We start from the raw sequence: 17,327 nt of genomic DNA on the forward strand, positions 1-17,327 counted from the left end.
ACTAGTCATATTTTTTCCTCTAACTAATTTGGATGTGAATGTGGGTGACGTGTGGAGCAAATGAAATTAATATAGCTGGGCTTATGTTTAGATATCTGAAAGCCCATTTCACTAAATACTTCAAGTATTTTTTCCAAAGAGGATAAGAGAAATTCACGTAATAAAGAAAAACCTAATTCATGATTAAGAAAAACATGCTTGTATTCAAACGAAGTAGAATTGCCAAATATTGACTACATATTGAAGAAAAAATAATAATAATTCAACATTCGTTGGTGCACCGACTGTGAGTCATGAGAGAAAACATTAAGACAAACAAAAAAAATGGGATTGTAAGATTATGCTTGGACAATTGTGATTTAAGACAAATAAATTTTTAGATAATTATATTTCAGTTAAAAATCAATCATGGCAATTGTAAACTAAGAATTTAGATTTTAGAAAATGGAAATCGTATACGCATTGATCAAGGTGGCAAGTGGAAGAAATGGTTTACTTGGTTCCGAATGTTTCAAACTCAAACCTACCTTACACGACGACCTTAAAGGCCATTTGTTGGTTCCCAAACGCCAATTTCCTTGTTTTTAGTTTTAGTGATACATAAAGCGCCACGACGCCTCTCATTGCACATTTGCACTTGTCATGTAATGAAACACGTAAATCATATGTCGTTTTAAAAGTCTTCGGAAATAAATTTCTAAAATAATTATTCTAGCTTTCTTATTCTACTATACAGCCAGTACTAGATCCAAGTCCAACTAATAAGTAACTATAGATGACGATGTTTTAATGGTTTGAGAATTTGCTATGTAGGTTAAAAACCAACCAGAATCCACAACGTGTACACAGAGCCGGCTCTAAGTCAATAAAGGCCACAATCAAATTAAAATAAAAAGACTATTTTGCTTGCTAACAGTCAGGGTCGAACACGAGTACTCAATCCCAATAGCCAAGACAAATACCACTAGACTACACACACTTTCTTGAAAATTAGGGCCGAAAGTTATATATAAAATACAAGGCAAAAAAAAGGCCACAAGCTCTTGGGCCGGCTCTGCATGTACACGTATTTTAGTGTATTCCAAAACCATTTAAAGGAAAAAATATAAAATCTTAAAAACCACACAGAGAGAAGCAGAGAGAGGATGTGGTCGCAAAAACAAATCAATAGTCGCAGCTTCACAGTAGTACAGAATCTAAAAGTGGGGGGGGGGGGGGGGAACAGACTTGCATGGACCTGAGTCAGCATGGGTTTATTTAACCACCCATGTTACGACACGTGTTAACAAGTTGTCTGAACCAGTACTACTGTACGTTAATTAAAAATCACAGCCAGTTTAATTTTTAAAAAGAAGTCACACACACCCTCGTCAATGACAACTTGACATGACGTGGCTTTTTCTCATTACCACGTTGGCTTCTCGGAATACAATGTTATCTACTTGTTACTGTTTTCGTTTTTAACGTAACGTCAATTTCTAACAACCTATGAATATGATGAATATAGTTGTGTTTTCCCAATGATGGAAATAAATAATTTCTTGTTCCTTTAGTCAGTGCCGGCTCAAGGTTTTTAGGGTCTTCTGGGCAAAATTTTTTTTTTCAATAAAAGTCCAAATTTCTTTTTTAACCTCTGTTATATATGTTGAAAAATATAGATTTTATTTTGATAATATATAAACATTTAACAAGATTATAAAAATTTATTTTCCTTCTATTGTTGAAGTCAGTTAAAATAATTGTGGAAGATAAAATATATTTTTAGTTATTGATTCATCAAAATAAATCCTTAAAACATATTTAATATATTATTTTGTTTTATAAATTTTATTTTTGCTTCTTTCATTTTACATATATTTTTATACCTTTTTATCTTGCATTATTTTTTTGTGCCCTTTTATTTTGCATTGTTTTTTTGTGCCCCTTTATTTTGCATTACTTTTTTTTGTACCCCTTTATCTTGCATTATTTTTTTGTGCTTTTTTATTTTACATTATTATTTTTCTTGTGCCCCTTTTATCTTATAATTTTTTTTTATATATATAAAAAAAAATTATTTACCTCTTAAATCTTTGAATCTGTGACGATCACACTGTTTGTCTCCATTTAAGCTGGAACTGCCTATTGATAGAGCCCCGCCAGCCAACTGGCGAAGCCCATCATAATATTGGCCAAACAATTATTCTAACAAAAAATAAAAATAATACTATCCATTATTCACCAATCAGACTTATGGATACTGTTCGTTGAATCTTGCAAAAAATAGGTTAATACTTAATACGGTTAATTTGGATAAGATTCCAATATTCTCGATATTCCAACTATTTATAAGTACTATAAATTCAAAATGGCAATGAAATGAATAGATTATAGTAGAATAATCGGTTTGAAAATTAAGCTAAATTTCATATTACCACCGTACGTTACTCGTCTTAATTAAACGATGAGATCGAGAAAAATTTCAAATGCAAAGAAGTTAAAATATTTATGGTCTATTCATCGAACCCTTTTTTTAAGCAGTAAGCTTGAAACCATATTACGTTCTTGTAAAATCCGATAAATGTATTATTTTTAGCAGAATAGGCTTGTATACTGGAGTATGAATTAGTTTAAATAGCTGACCACAAAATTTAATAAGTCAATGATCAATATATTGTATCATTCCTTTTCCTCGATAAAACTATACCACTAGAAATATTTTTTAAAGTATCATGTGTTTAACGAAAAATAAAATAAAATAAAATGTTATGTATTCCTTATTAGTTTCATTTTTCGTGGTCATACTTAAAAAAGATTTTATTATTGTCATTAAAACGGAACCAACAAAAAAAAAAAAAAAAAATTGATAAAGTGAAATATTTTAAACGGCTACAAGTATGGGAGCTTCCTGGTAATGACACGTGTTAAGTCCAAATAGGCACCGTTTTATCCATTAACGTTTCTTCTTTTCTTATATATAAACCAAATCCCACAATCCTTTCGAAATCCACAAAGCAAAAACAAATCGAGAGTTTGTGTTCGTTCTTTTGAGTCAGGACGCTTTTTTTTTTTCTTCTTCTTTTTATTGTAATCCATTTGTCTATCTAACCGCTACAAATTTGAGTCTTTTTAAGGTTTTTGTATCATCGATTCGTTTTGTTAAAAAAAAAAGGAAGTTTCAGTGATTGGAAACCCACAAACGAGGATCTGCAGAGCTGAATTAGCTTACAGAGAGCTCGGATTTAGGTTTGGGTCCGTTGTAATCTCAGGCGAACCGAGAAATAAAGTTACGTTCTTGAGCCAAAGCTCGAAATTTAAGGATATCTCGATCCGTTGCTCTTCCAGATCTGTCAAATGCGAAGCCATCGTCTCCGATGGTGTCCCTTTTCTTAAATCCACTCCAAATTCTAAATCGGTAATTTTTATAACCTTCTCTTCTTAAAATTTTCAGATTTACTCAGATCCATTGATTTGTTTATCAAATTTGCTTACTTGATGTTTTTTTTTTTTTTTTGAGATAGAGCTTATGAAACATAGAAGCTTAATCAAGATTTGATTTTTCCTTCTTTAATTATGATCCAAATTCTGAGAACATGTTTTTTTTTTCTTTGTTGCAGCTTGAGAGTGTTAAATTATTCGTTGGGCTTCCGCTAGACACAGTTTCAGATTGTAACAATGTGAACCACTTGAAAGCTATCACAGCTGGGCTCAAAGCTTTGAAGCTACTTGGTGTTGAAGGCATTGAGTTACCAATCTTTTGGGGAGTTGTTGAGAAAGAAGCTTCTGGGAAATATGATTGGTCTGGTTACTTAGCAGTTGCTGAGATTGTTAAGAAGGTGGGACTTAAGCTTCACGCTTCGCTCTCTTTCCACGGATCGAAAAACCCGGGTATTGGTCTACCTGACTGGGTGGAAAAGATTGGTAAAGCTGAACCAGGGGTCTATTTTACGGACAGATATGGACAACAGTACAAAGAGTGCTTGTCGTTTGCAGTTGATGATGTTCCTGTTCTTGATGGGAAGACACCTATGCAGGTTTACAGAGGTTTCTGTGAGAGCTTCAAGTCTGTTTTCTCAGATTACATGGGCAACACAATCACGGTATTATATCATCTTTGTTTTGCTCTTACGTTCTGAGTATGTCATGTCTACTCTGGTTCTAGTTCCTGATCTTTTGGTCATTGTTTTGCAGGGAATCACATTAGGTTTGGGACCTGACGGTGAGTTAAGATACCCTTCTCATCAACCCGACGTCAAGCGCTCTGGCGCAGGAGAGTTCCAGTGTTATGATAAACACATGCTCTCCGCTCTCAAAGGCTACGCTGAATCCACAGGAAACCCTCTATGGGGACTTGGTGGTCCACACGATGCTCCTGCTTACGATCAACAACCTCATTCCTCTTCCTTCTTCTCAGATGGCGGTTCCTGGGAATCTCAGTATGGTGATTTCTTCTTGGCTTGGTACTCGTCTCTTCTCACATCCCACGCAGACCGTGTCCTCTCTGTTGCTTCATCTGCATTTAGCGGGATTGGAGTGCCTCTATGTGGGAAGCTACCTCTCTTACACCAATGGAACAAGCTAAGATCTCAGCCTTCCGAGTTAACAGCTGGATTCTACAGCCCTAATGGTCAAGACAGGTACGAAGCTATCGCAGAGATCTTCCGAAAGAACTCTTGTAGAATGATAATACCGGGTATGGATCTATCCGACGAGCATCAATCACCTGAGTCTCTCTCAAGCCCCGAGTCATTACTTGCCCACCTCAAAACATCCTGCAAGAAACAAGGCGTGGTTGTTTCAGGCCAAAACTCGTCCGCTCCAGTTCCTGGTGGGTTCGAGAGAATCGTTGAGAATCTGAAGGATGAGAATGCAGGAATTGATCTGTTTACTTACCAGAGAATGGGAGCACTTTTCTTCTCTCCAGAGCATTTCCATGCTTTCACAGTCTTTGTCCGGAACCTGCGCCAATTTGAGTTGACCTCAGACGATCAAGCAGCAGAGGTTGAAACCAAGACAGTGAACATAGGTTCAGGCACTGGTGCACCTAGTTTGCAGACCGCTTGATGAAAATGCAATATGTAAATAAAAGAAAAGTCTCATGTTGTTTTAGCATTTATATAGTTTTTGTACCTAGTGTAAAATTATTTGCGGCCTTGTCTTCACAAAACTTGAATCCTGAAGCTTAAGACACATATATCTTGTTTCGGTGTGAGTAATGGCACTACATAAGCAATAGAGTTGATATTGCACGATAACAATTTTACAAAATGCTAGACAAGTAAAGGAACTGTAACACTATCAGAATACAAGATCACGAACGTTCTTTTTAAAAGATCACAACTGTAACATTATTAAATACAAATGTTCTTTTTAAAAGATCACAATTTACAAAATGCTAAAAAATGCTCTTTTGAACGACAAATACAGACGATGCCTTTGAAAAAGTTTTACAAATCATTCACAAGCGATTCTAGTCTCAAAGCTGCTCAAGCAAATGGCAAAAGCCTGGAAAGCTGAGATAGGGTATCCATAATCCATCGTGAACATATCTTTCCCGACTTTCCCAAACTGCAGTATTATCCGCTCGTTCTGCCTCTCTGGTGACGACCCCATGCCACCGCCACTGACACTGCCACTCGTAGGTGCTGCTGCGGCCACCAGCTGAAAGTTCTTCACTGAAGCCACTGTGACACGGCCATGGAAATTCAAGCACCAACAACGTAGCTGCTCGTGCCATCGTGGTGTCTTGTTGCTCAGTACTAATGGTGTTTCTTTCAGGTGGCTAGAGCTGCTCCGCAATGGTTTTGATTGAGACCTGGAGAAAGTTGTTGACCGAGTACTGAGGAAGGGAAACTCTGATGGTTCCGAAGCTACTCCTTGGGAATTCATTGCGCTTGTAGGTATTGTGTCCATTACACATTGCATCTTTCTTGGTCCTCTGTTAGTGCCATTAAGAGATTACAAATCAGATTTGGTTGACATCAACTTTTGCCAATCTGGTTTAACCAAAACAAACCGGACGTTTGGGACCAAAGATAAATCATGCAAATTAACTGATTAAAACCTTAATTTGTTTGAAATATCTTCCAGAAACCAAAGACATATTATGCTAAAAAACTGAATACTGTATGCAACCACATCAAACCGAAGTAAATGCTATTAGGCTTCTATATTTCACAATTTGGAAAATTCAAGAATGGAAATATCCATATCATTTTTCAGCAACTCTTCTCACGAATATCTCAATTTGATTTTAGAAACTATGCCTAATCTACAAGACCAAAGAGATGATGGAGAAAAGTAACAAAGTTGAGACAGAGAATTTTTCAAATTGGGAAATTAAGTCTGACAAAAGAAGTCATTACCGGGATCCTAACACATTCAGCTCATATGTGATATGAGCGACAGGGTAACTTCCAAGAGGAACTTTTGATGAGACTTTTGCAGGATTAGAAGATCGACTCTTTCTCAACTTTGTGGCTCCCGTTGACGGCAGCAGATTTCCATCAAAGACTGTGAATTTCGTTCCTAGGAAGTTTGATCTTCCACAAGTTTAGAAATAGCAAAATATCAACATTGAGTGTAAATAGCAACAATAAAACAGGCAAAGCAACTCTAGTGGACATTCAGATTACTCGATCATGTTAAGTATGTCTAATCCATCAATGCCAATCTCAAAATGCTAACAATACGGTAAGACTCTTAATCAGTACCGAAAAATTGAATCCTTATTAGTACACTCTCACACAACATGGAATTCGAATATATACGCACCTCACTTTACCAACATAGGCTTGGCTTCTCCTGGACATATCATCAGAACGCAAAGAGATAATGTAATCAGTGCAAGTTGTGTGCTTCAACTTACACGCAGCAAGCAGAAACTTACCATCATCCGTTAAAGCTGCAGGGACGGACACATAAAAGAAAGAATAGTCAAATCTAAAAAATTGCAGAACCAAGAAACGAGAAAAGAAAGACAAGACTCCGATAGATAGATGCTCACAGTTGGTTAATCCAAGATACAGATGATATGATTGTGTAACTCGATTACGTTTGATGAAGCATTGAACCAGAGAATCCCTTGGACCAGGCTGCAAAATGATACACACCAACAAAGCAACAAACTTTTATTAGCCTCTTCGATTAAAACAACACTTTGATAGGACTACACAAGAATCAAACACAATCCCATATATTTTTGGTTTAATGATCAATATCATAGTTTAGGAGCCACTCAGCTCAGCATTTGAAAGCAAATACAAACGCAAACACAGAGAGACCAGCGTTTGCTGGATTCTCATCTTTTATTTGACAAGGTCGAAGCTCTCAATCACGACACCACAACCATAACATCAAATTCAGATTTTTTTTTTTTTTTTTTTTTTTTCAATTTTGTATAGAATTTGAAAACGGTCAACAAAAATAAAATAAAAATTCAAACTTTATATTCAATCAAACTTTTACCTGCTTGAGAGAGATTGGGAAAGTCAACTTAGAAGAGATCTGCGGGGCAGCGACGGTTTCGTTCATAAGTAGCCGCCAGCTACGGCAAACGCCGGCGCAAGCCACCACGCTGCGTCGTGAAGGCCATTCGCCACCGTCAGCCGCCTCAACCAGAATGAGAATCTCCCTTAAAAGCTCTTCAGGGATCTCTGACCAACGGTGATCTTGCGACGACCCATGAGTTGTTGAATCGGCAGCTGCAGCTGCGGCAAGATCGTGGACCACACGATGCGGCCTCGAGCGCATCTCAAGGATTAAGCTACGTAAGGTCATGCGACTTCTGGGGATACTTTAAAAAAGTTGGGCTTTTTTGTTTTAAAGAGATGGTTTTGAGGTTTTAGGTGGAGGAAGAAGAAGAAGAAGTGGTGGTGGTGTTGTTGTTGAGAGGAACGAAGTAGATTGATCTCAAACAATTATTGTGAGAGAGAGAGAGAGAGAGCGAGCTTCGTCTCACTGCTTTATGAAAAAAAAAAAGTTTGGTTTTTGCATTTTTGTTCTTTGGGTCTTAAATAAAAATTACCATTATTATACCAGTCGGCAAAAAAGGTACATTATGAAAAGAAAAAAAGAAAAAAAAGGAGGAAAAAAACTTTTTAGCTTATTTGGAATTTGTATTTAGACAAATTTTGTTTTTTAGATAAATGTTGAGTTTATCCTTAAAAATATATATTCTCTTGATGTTGAATTTATCTTCTTAATAATTGCATAAAATGACAGAAACAATATGTTTATATACTACTATATTTACACCCCGACAAACATTTATGCATTTAATTAATTTAATTTGTTTACAAATAAAAGAAAATTGTTTATCTGGTAACAAAATGTGGGGAATCATGACCATGTATAATATATTATATCTTTTGAGTTGAATATTATGCTACTACCAATACCATTAAGGAAAAATACAATTCTGGTTGTTAAGAAATTAATAAAAACCAATGGTGGCTGAGAAAATTGGTGGGTTAGATAAGATTCCGATTTTTTTAAAAAGGCAAACAACAATTTAAATATCAAAAGAAATTAACTGACGTAATTTTTTTTTGACACCTTTTTTTATAGATAAATTCATAGTTTTTCATATATTCTTATATATATATATATATATATATATTAATCTTATCTTCTTAAAATATCAATCAGGTATAAGTAAAGTGAATCATATTTTTGTATTCAAAGAAAAATAATACTACATATTTATAAAAAGACAACTCATGTGGGCTCTCATAAATAAATGAACAATACAAAAGGTATTTTAGGAGGTCCACTTAAAAGTTAAAAGTATCTAACCAACGATCGCTCCTAATTCCTAAATGTAGTAGAAGTAACCGTAGCGGCGTAGCCCATGCTCTCGATTTCATTCGGTCCCCTTCCTAGTTTATTTATTACCTTCGATGATCTTCGTTTTCTTCTGTGTAGCAAAGCAATACGACATTACGAATTTAAGATTGAGAAGAGAAGCTTTACAAAAATAGTATGCAACCAGATTTGAAAGATACTATATGAGAAAAAGTCAAAGAAATTGAGAGATTTTTACTCGTAGACTTGACTTTTGAAGGAAGGGAAGATTGATATATACCATGTCCTAACGAATAAATTTGGTTAATGAATTTGATATAATGTATACTACTACGTGCGAATTTCTTTGTAGTTAGTTGGAACTACGTATATTCGAGACGAAAACATTTTCGTAGACACGTCCATGATTCATCATCATTAACCATAGATAAATTTATCATGTATTCGTTTCGTTTTGTATAAAGAAAGAAACATCGGGTGGGTGGTAGTAGCGTAGGTTAGCATCTTGCTTACTTCTATTTTATTTTTTACATATTCGAATGATTGGTTAACCAAAAGCGGGTACTTTAATATTAATGCCGCATTCTCTCCTTTGTGGTTTTGTCCCTTTCTTCTTTTAAAGCCAAACCTAACTATTTTGTTGACAAATAGACAAAAAGGTATACCAGACCAGTACACATAGTTTTGGATTAAAAACAATAAATTCTAGATAAGTACGAAGTGCTTCTTACTTCTTTAGTTCAATTACTTAATACTGTCATCTTCCGAGCTCGGTACCTCCTCCACGCATGGTATTTTAGGTTTAATCTATAATTAAAGAGATATTTACGCATATTATATTCTATGATTTTTACGTTTAGTTTAATCACGCATTTCAGTTGTGTACAATGTGTCGACATTTGTTAATCAATGTGTTATTTCATAAAATACGGTTTCAGTTTGTAATCTGTATTATATATACACGGTTATTAGGTAAGTAACGTAAGTTTCATATCTTTTGAACCGACCATGATCTCCTTCACGTCTCTTAGTTTCACCGCATATTTCCTCTCCCTCTCGTTTATTTCATGATATTGTATTTCAAAAAAAAAAAAAGATATTGTATATATTTTTTTCTTCTTTTGAGCAAAAATTCCATGATATTGTATGTTAAAAACACATACAATACTACTAATTAATTACTCAACCGATCAAAATATGCATTTTTTAGAGTTTCTTTTTTCTTTTTCTCTTATACATACTATACAAATGATATTAACTTTGAAATAAACATATAAAAGTTATAATTTTGGAATAGATTTTCGGTTTCAGCATTAGACCCCAAACAAACACATAGACGAGATTGGCTTAACTCGCTTTTGCTACTGATTTTCTGGATGTGATATTATTTTCACCTGTTTAATTTTTGGTATGGCCGAGTTCTTAAAAGCCGTTTAAGTTTGTGGGTTTTTTAAATTCAGGCCTGGGCCTAGGTCTCTTGGCCTCTTGGGTGTGGGGAGTGATATGTGGTCAGTATCAGACAGCTGAAATTTGTTTGGTTTGCGAACTCGAGACTTTGTTTGTTGGGTAAAAATAGTCAAGGAGTTAAGTGAACTGGACTTCATTTGAAGCTTGGTCTGTTATATATCGTTTTAAGTGTTTGCTGCAACAAGAAACATAGCGTGCGTGTTCATATAGTGATTTAATTTCGTGCGTCGCTTGTTAAATCATAACCAAGAAACTTCCAGATTGTGATGTTCTATGAGATTTCTTGTTTTAAGATAGTGGGATATGTTCCAAAATAAAAAGATAGTGGAATTTTTTTTTTGTTCTGGTTTAGATTTTTTTTAAAAAATCTTGCGACTTGCATGTTAATTTTGATTTTCATATCCTCATCGATTACTCTTTGATAAACTGAGATTTCGAACCCAAATCCATGGAGTATTTTAATTTAACGTCTAAGACTATAAGAACAAACTTCACATGCATGATTCGTTGTACGACGAATATTAATCTACCGGTCATTCATTTGGTGAAACAAACGTATAGTGGTCTTTTTTTCCTTTTTCTTTTTTTACTTATTAAAACATCGATCTATAGTGTGACTAATGATCATGACTGAAATCACAGTGTAATTTTTTGTTTTTCTCTCTTCTTACTATGTTTTTTACAATCCTGCACTGATCTTCATCAAAGCTAGTTCGCTTAGTCGCTTGCGTTTGTTTAGAGTTTAGGCTTGATGTTTTCCATGCAAAATAGTATGTTAATTATTTTCAGTTAATGAAAATGCATGTTGAAATTTACATGTTGAAAACGAAGTTCTATCGTTGTCATACAGATTAAAAATGATAAAATGTGTTTGTTTGATTTGTTAATGAAAAAATAATATATATAGAGTTTTATCGAGTATGGGTTTCTTTTGTATCCTTACAAAAAATATTGACATTATTAGGACACTAAAAACGCTACTATAGAGATTTGGTAGCGATTTCATAAACGCTAGAACATAAGAATTTATAATAGCCTTTTCACATATCATAGCATTTTTTTGTATGCTATGAAAAGTTTACCTATTATATCGCTATCGGTCTACTATTTTATACTTTATTCTAATACATTTTCAGTGCTATTATGTTTGGTTTTATAGCAAATATTTGGAGTTGTTTAATGTATTATAATGAAACATTCGATATGTTATTGGATATTGTTTCGTGACATTATGGTTCTCGAATTTAACCCTTTAGTAGTACAAAAAGTTTGCTATAGAAAAGTACTATATAACAATTTTTATTGTTATTTTGTAATTTTTAATGGCTATTGTACGTTGCTATAATATCGTTTATAATAGCATATGGGAAATGCTGTTGAATATTGTTTCTTGTTTTTGTTTCCGTGATATGATATATATTGTCCTGGCTTATGTAATATTTATCATGACACTGAGAAAATGTTGTTTAACTTGCAATGGTATTTAGATCTATATTGAATTGCATCAAATATAATTTGTCATTTGAAACATTGAATAAAATGTAATTTGCTTTAATTTATGAAAGACAATGAAATCATAAAATATCATATTACATAAAGTTTTAAAGTTAACAAAGTCTAAACATAACATGAACTCTCATAGTGATTGCTACCATGCCATTATTCTTCAAGGAGCGTTGCCTCGTGAGGACTCTCCTTTTTCTACTTTTGGGCGTTTCATAGGAGTGGAGTTGAGTGCATTGTTTTGGAGGTTTCGGAAACATCTCTTGAACAGTGGATCTTCTTGATCTTGCTCACCTTGTTGTGTGAGTATCGGTATAACGTTCATTGCGGGGATGCAATATACGATTTCTTTAGCTTCCATTGAAACAACTGTTTCTGCATTGATAAATATGATAGTTGTTTAGATAGGTTTCTTTTTATTGATCAACAACAACAACAATTTTGGGTATAGATCTTCTTGATCTTGCTCACCTTGTTGTGTGAGTTTCGGCATAACGTTCCTTGCGGGGATGCAACATATGTTCTTTAGCTTCCATTGAAATAATTGTTTCTGCATTGATAAATATGATATTTTTTTAGATAGGTTTCTTTTTATTGATCAACAACAACAACAATCAACAACAATTGTGGGTATAGATCTTCTTGATCTTGCTCACCTTGTTGTGTGAGTTTCGGTTGAACGCTCATTGCGGGGATGCAAAATATGATTTCCTTAGCTTCCATTGAAATAACTGTTTATGCATTGATAAATATGATAGTTTGTTTATATAGGTTTCTTTTTATTGATCAACAACAACAACAATCAAAAGAAAACAGTTTCATTCAATCAAAAATTATAACTTTGGCTTGAATGAAAAAATGTGTTAGAACCTGTTACTATGATTTTGAGCTCCTAACCTGAAAACGAGAAGATCTATTACCATTGATTATACAAAGAGGAAAAAAAATGAAAATCTATACCCAAAATTAAACGATTGAACAAAAAGGGAAAAAAGAAAGATCTATACCCAAAATTAAACGAGAAGATCTATACCCAAAATTAAATAATTTGGGACTACAATCGATTGAACAAAGATCTGATTCAGCAGAAAGAGAGAGAAAAAAAGGAAGAAAACCTTTAGAATCGGCAGAGATGATCAAAGGGATTCGAGTTTCGCAGTAGATTTAATCGGTGATTTGAAACTTCAAGCGTCAATGAAGCTTCCAGAATCCAGAGTTTATTGGATTTGCATTGTCATTATCGATTAAGTAGACAAAAAAAAAGATATCAAGATGTACAGAAGTAAAAGGATAAGATTAATTAAGAGTTGATTGATGATCGTTAGATTTCTTCTAATCAACGGTAGATATGAAGAATTTGGTGATCCGCACCTTAATGAATTAGCCAATGAAATAATTGTTTAAATATTTATATGTTAATAGTATAATATTTTGTTATTTTTATTAGTATTAATTTTGGAATATGGTGTAAAAATAATATAAAAATTGAAGTTTCATATTTAAGATTTTTTAGAGACTTGTCATTCTGAGAACTTGGACTTGCTGAGTTAGTCGAAGATACTTGAATATGAGGAGATTTAGAAATTACAGGAGACATCTCATTATGAGATCTTGTACTTGCTACTTTGATGGAGATGATTGACAAACATGAGATTCAGTCGTTGTTGTCTCAAACACAACTCTATTTGCAGGCCATGCTACAAAACAATTTAAAGAATCATGCAAAGTTTTCATGTCTAGTGTAGGCCTCCATAGGTATGCCTTTGGGTTTACTACCACATCCACATAAAATTTGATTACATTTGGACCAAGAGGAAGTCCATTTACCAATGCTTTAGGTTCTCGAGACTGCCATCTGCCTTCAGCGATCACTTCATCATTCCTAGCATAATCCATGAGTTTGCATTTGTTCTTTGAACTTGTGACAAGACTCTGCGGATCAAAGGTGCAAAACAGAGATAAGGATTATTTAATCAAGTATAATCTATATACAAAAAACAATCAATAAAAGACACTTAACCTTAGGTGCAATGTCTTCTGCAATGACACCTTCAGCTGGAACAATACATAAATCGGCATCTCATGCAATCATTTCTCCAGCTACATCCTCAATAGTAGACATATCAGATACATGTCTCCATAGAAATGCGTCTGGCTTTGGTAGCAGATTCAATTAAAACCTTCATTACATTAGGCCTAAAGGAATCCCATGTACTAATTCATCATCATCATTAAAAACAACACGCCCCTCAATAATATTCTTATCAGAAGAAGTCCAGTCAATCAAATAACACTTAGGAAGTGATCTGGTATTTACACTCTTATGTATAGAGTTTTCACCAACATCAGCCTCTTGTCTCTGCAATTTCAGAAACATATCATTCAATTAATATAACTTAGTAAGTATTACTATTAGTAAACAATGTGTATATAGTAGACTAATCTGGTTATGAAGTTTTTCAATAATTTGCTCTAGATCGTGAATTTTATTCTCCATTTAAATCTGATTTTCTTCCATTGCAGCCATAGAGTTGTTGTTGACTTGGAAACAAGCTAGTTTGGTCAAGCTCATGCCTCTACCCATTGCCCGTAGTCTTCCTGTATTATCAGGTCCTAAAATCTGTGTAAGCAAATCTTTCTTTGGATTCGTTGTAGCTGAATCCTGAGTAGCTTCAATGTCTATCTCTGATGATTTTCTCTGCAAACAAATACCATATTAATGTACATCACCCATTAATGATGTTCAATTTATAAAGTAATCTAAAGAGAAGAAACATAACATACAATCTTTTCAGCCGCATCGATGTTTACATGAATGATTCTTAGTCTGTGACTTCACCCATACTCTTAGCCTTGTCACCTTGGATGATTTTGAGCTACTCATGACCAATTATTCTCTCAATCTGACCATTCCTTTACGGCCACAAGTATGAGCTGCTTCTGCCTTCTTCTCTTATATGAAACACTTACTACCTTAAAGGCATTACTAGTCTTGTCTTTGAAAAATTTACGTCATTCATTTGTAGGTACATTATTCGGTCGCAGACTCATCTATCTTTCATTTTCTTAGCTCCTCTGACCTGTCTGATAAGGCGTGATTTGGAGGATCTCCACAGACATCCCATCTGCTTAAACGCATCATTTTTTTTTTATTCTTCGTCAAGTTCAAACCTTGCCTACATCAAATATGTAATTAAAAAAACACAAAGTACACATGTGAGGCAAACAATTATAATTTAAACTCACAACATGTAAAAAGTAAATTATAGATTACTTGAATAGATTTCCACAAAACAGTTCTGATATCTTCACCAACCTTTTTCCAATTCTCAATTAGAAGATCAAATCTTCTGTCATACCAACCACTCTGTGTCTTTAGCCTAAAGAGTGAAACAATCGCCAAGATCTTGATGTGGTTTGCACAACCTGGATATAATGGTGTTTCTACATCATCTAGCTTTGCTAGAAACTTATCTTCTTCCTTATCATCACCCTCAACAACCTCACTTAAATCACCCTGAATAACTAGCTCTTCATATATAAACTTAGCAGCTTTGAACAACCCTAGAATCTCTTGGTTCCACTGACTTGCGTTCTTTCTACATTCAGTCCTTGACTTCACTTCTCCATGATGATACCAGTCCTACCGCAACTTGTAACTCAGATCCATTCCCCTTGTTACTATATGATCAACAACATCACCGGCTGAGTGACGATCTACGTTGCGACAATTAATGCACATGCAAAAAATCATCGCATTTTCTTCTAAACATGCAGCCACAGACCTCACAAAATCCCAAACACCTCTCTCATAACCAGGATCGGCTCTGCAGTGAAGTAAGATGAAAGAAAAAAAAAATCAATGACAAACTTTAAAAACTCTTGAACATAACCATTCGAATTCGCAGAAAATCATAAGGGTTACCGTATCGGCAGGTTTAACTTCGATCAACCAATAAGTACATAACTATAGAATGTTTTCACATACCTGTTAAGATGAAGCCATGTCTTTTCAACCATTATATGTGCTTACCCATAAGGATTACTCAAACACCAAACAAACACATTCACATTCACAATTTATAAAAACAAAATATCAAACAGCCAAATCAGCCAACTCCTAAACCAATCAATCAAATATCAATTTCATTGTGACAACTAACCTCTGTGTTCTGATGCAAACAAGCAGAAGATCTGGCTGATGAGATGTAATTACCTTTTAATGTTTAAAATAGTCAAGAAATCAAATACTAGTAAATAGTCAAGATATCAAATACATCAATTGAATATCGTATACCTTTCAGGTGGATAAAATCGGCTGAGTTTGAAGCTACTGAGACAAATATTGGCTGAGTTCGAGGCTAATGAGACAGAGACGACAACAGACGGAGATCGGCTGTGTTACTGAGAAAGAGACGACAAAAAACAGAGATCAGCTGAGCTATTGAGACAGAGATAGAGGCGAAGAGAAAAAAAGATAGATAGAGACAAAAAGTGACGGAGAATCGATATTTTTTTTGGTTGGTGGAAAAATCCCAAATATTTTGCTTCCAAACAACTTTTCAGCTACAATCGTTATTTTATGTTCCCGCTTAGTGAAAAATATTTGTTAGCATTCATCTAATGTTACAAAATACTTGACATCCAATTTTGGTACTTTTAATTGCAGTTAGTAAATTCATGCTAGAACAATCTGCTACCACCGAAGCTTATATTTTTTTGTAGTGTATACATGTTATACCTTTCATATTGCTCCCACAAAGGACAAACCAAGTGGGCATCAACACGACATTTTAGCTAGTGATTATACAATCTGTCACGCACAAACCTTAAATTATAAAACTCTTATGTATATAATATATACATCAATCAAATTAGTAGTATAGTGTGATTTGACAACGAGGTTTAAAAAGCAACTCAAAGTGTGAGACAGGATAATAAACACTTTTATGCTTTGGAATCGTCAGGACAGGAGCTACTCACATGCATACTCGCTCTAACCCGAATAATGCAATTAGTTGATTATTTTTGTATGGTTAAATCTCATATATGATATTTTTTTTAATAAAAGCGCACATTCTTTACCAATTATCATCAATATGCATTTCCATATTCTTTTTCCATTTTCATGTGAATCATATTAGTACACATATATATATCTTCTTAATTAACTAACTTTACAAGAGTTAATCAATCTATGTATAGAGATTCTCATTTGTCTCAAAGAATTTATCATATGAACAAGATCATATCTTTATAATTTATATAGTTTATGCACTCATCACGTCGTAGTTAGGTATTCAAATCCTTAAAGTATGGATTATTTTAAAACATGGTTTAAACTTTTTAAAAAGGTAAAAAGCAAACATCAGAAACAGACAAATGAAGTTCACCTAGAACATAAGATTCTCTTACTTATTATCATAAATTAATTCTGTTTATATAGGTAAATAAATATATAGTTCATACTTCATACAATCATAAAATGCATATAAATAAGAAATACTAACATTTATTGATTTCTGATATAAAACTTCGTCCGTCAAATCAATTAATTGGTTGACAAAACGTTA

The 17,327-nt window shown here is 34.0% G+C and overlaps 2 protein-coding genes, 1 long non-coding RNA gene and 1 pseudogene across 4 annotated transcripts; 1 reads left to right on the forward strand and 3 right to left on the reverse strand.

Moving 5' to 3' along the window:
• The first annotated feature begins 2,892 nt into the window (after positions 1-2,892).
• Positions 2,893-5,171, forward strand: LOC104706181 (inactive beta-amylase 9). Its single transcript, XM_010422345.2, has 3 exons — positions 2,893-3,394; positions 3,597-4,079; positions 4,171-5,171. The coding sequence occupies exons 2-3, from the start codon at positions 4,008-4,010 to the stop codon at positions 5,041-5,043; spliced, it is 945 nt and encodes a 314-aa protein (XP_010420647.2). The 5' UTR covers positions 2,893-3,394; positions 3,597-4,007; the 3' UTR covers positions 5,044-5,171.
• A 112-nt stretch (positions 5,172-5,283) lies between these two features.
• On the reverse strand, positions 5,284-8,143 carry LOC104706182 (tubby-like F-box protein 11). The gene is made up of 5 exons (XM_010422346.2): positions 7,447-8,143; positions 6,986-7,073; positions 6,754-6,883; positions 6,345-6,521; positions 5,284-5,917 (listed from the first exon to the last, which is right to left on the reverse strand). The coding sequence occupies exons 1-5, from the start codon at positions 7,756-7,758 to the stop codon at positions 5,434-5,436; spliced, it is 1,191 nt and encodes a 396-aa protein (XP_010420648.2). The 5' UTR covers positions 7,759-8,143; the 3' UTR covers positions 5,284-5,433.
• A 3,590-nt stretch (positions 8,144-11,733) lies between these two features.
• Positions 11,734-13,008, reverse strand: LOC104706184 (uncharacterized). 2 transcript variants are annotated; one of them, XR_015564583.1, is made up of 5 exons: positions 12,870-13,008; positions 12,625-12,651; positions 12,411-12,485; positions 12,226-12,254; positions 11,734-12,129 (listed from the first exon to the last, which is right to left on the reverse strand). It is a non-coding gene; the product is annotated as an uncharacterized LOC104706184 (long non-coding RNA). The 2 variants fall into 2 exon arrangements; XR_015564582.1 differs by having other exon boundaries at positions 12,226-12,283.
• Positions 13,009-13,374: 366 nt separating this feature from the next.
• On the reverse strand, positions 13,375-15,774 carry LOC147939672 (uncharacterized; annotated as a pseudogene).
• Positions 15,775-17,327: the final 1,553 nt, after the last annotated feature.

This window comes from Camelina sativa, chromosome 8 (genome assembly GCF_030686135.1).
Source record: "Camelina sativa cultivar CO46 ecotype springtype chromosome 8, ASM3068613v1".
Taxonomy (NCBI): Eukaryota; Viridiplantae; Streptophyta; class Magnoliopsida; order Brassicales; family Brassicaceae; genus Camelina; species Camelina sativa.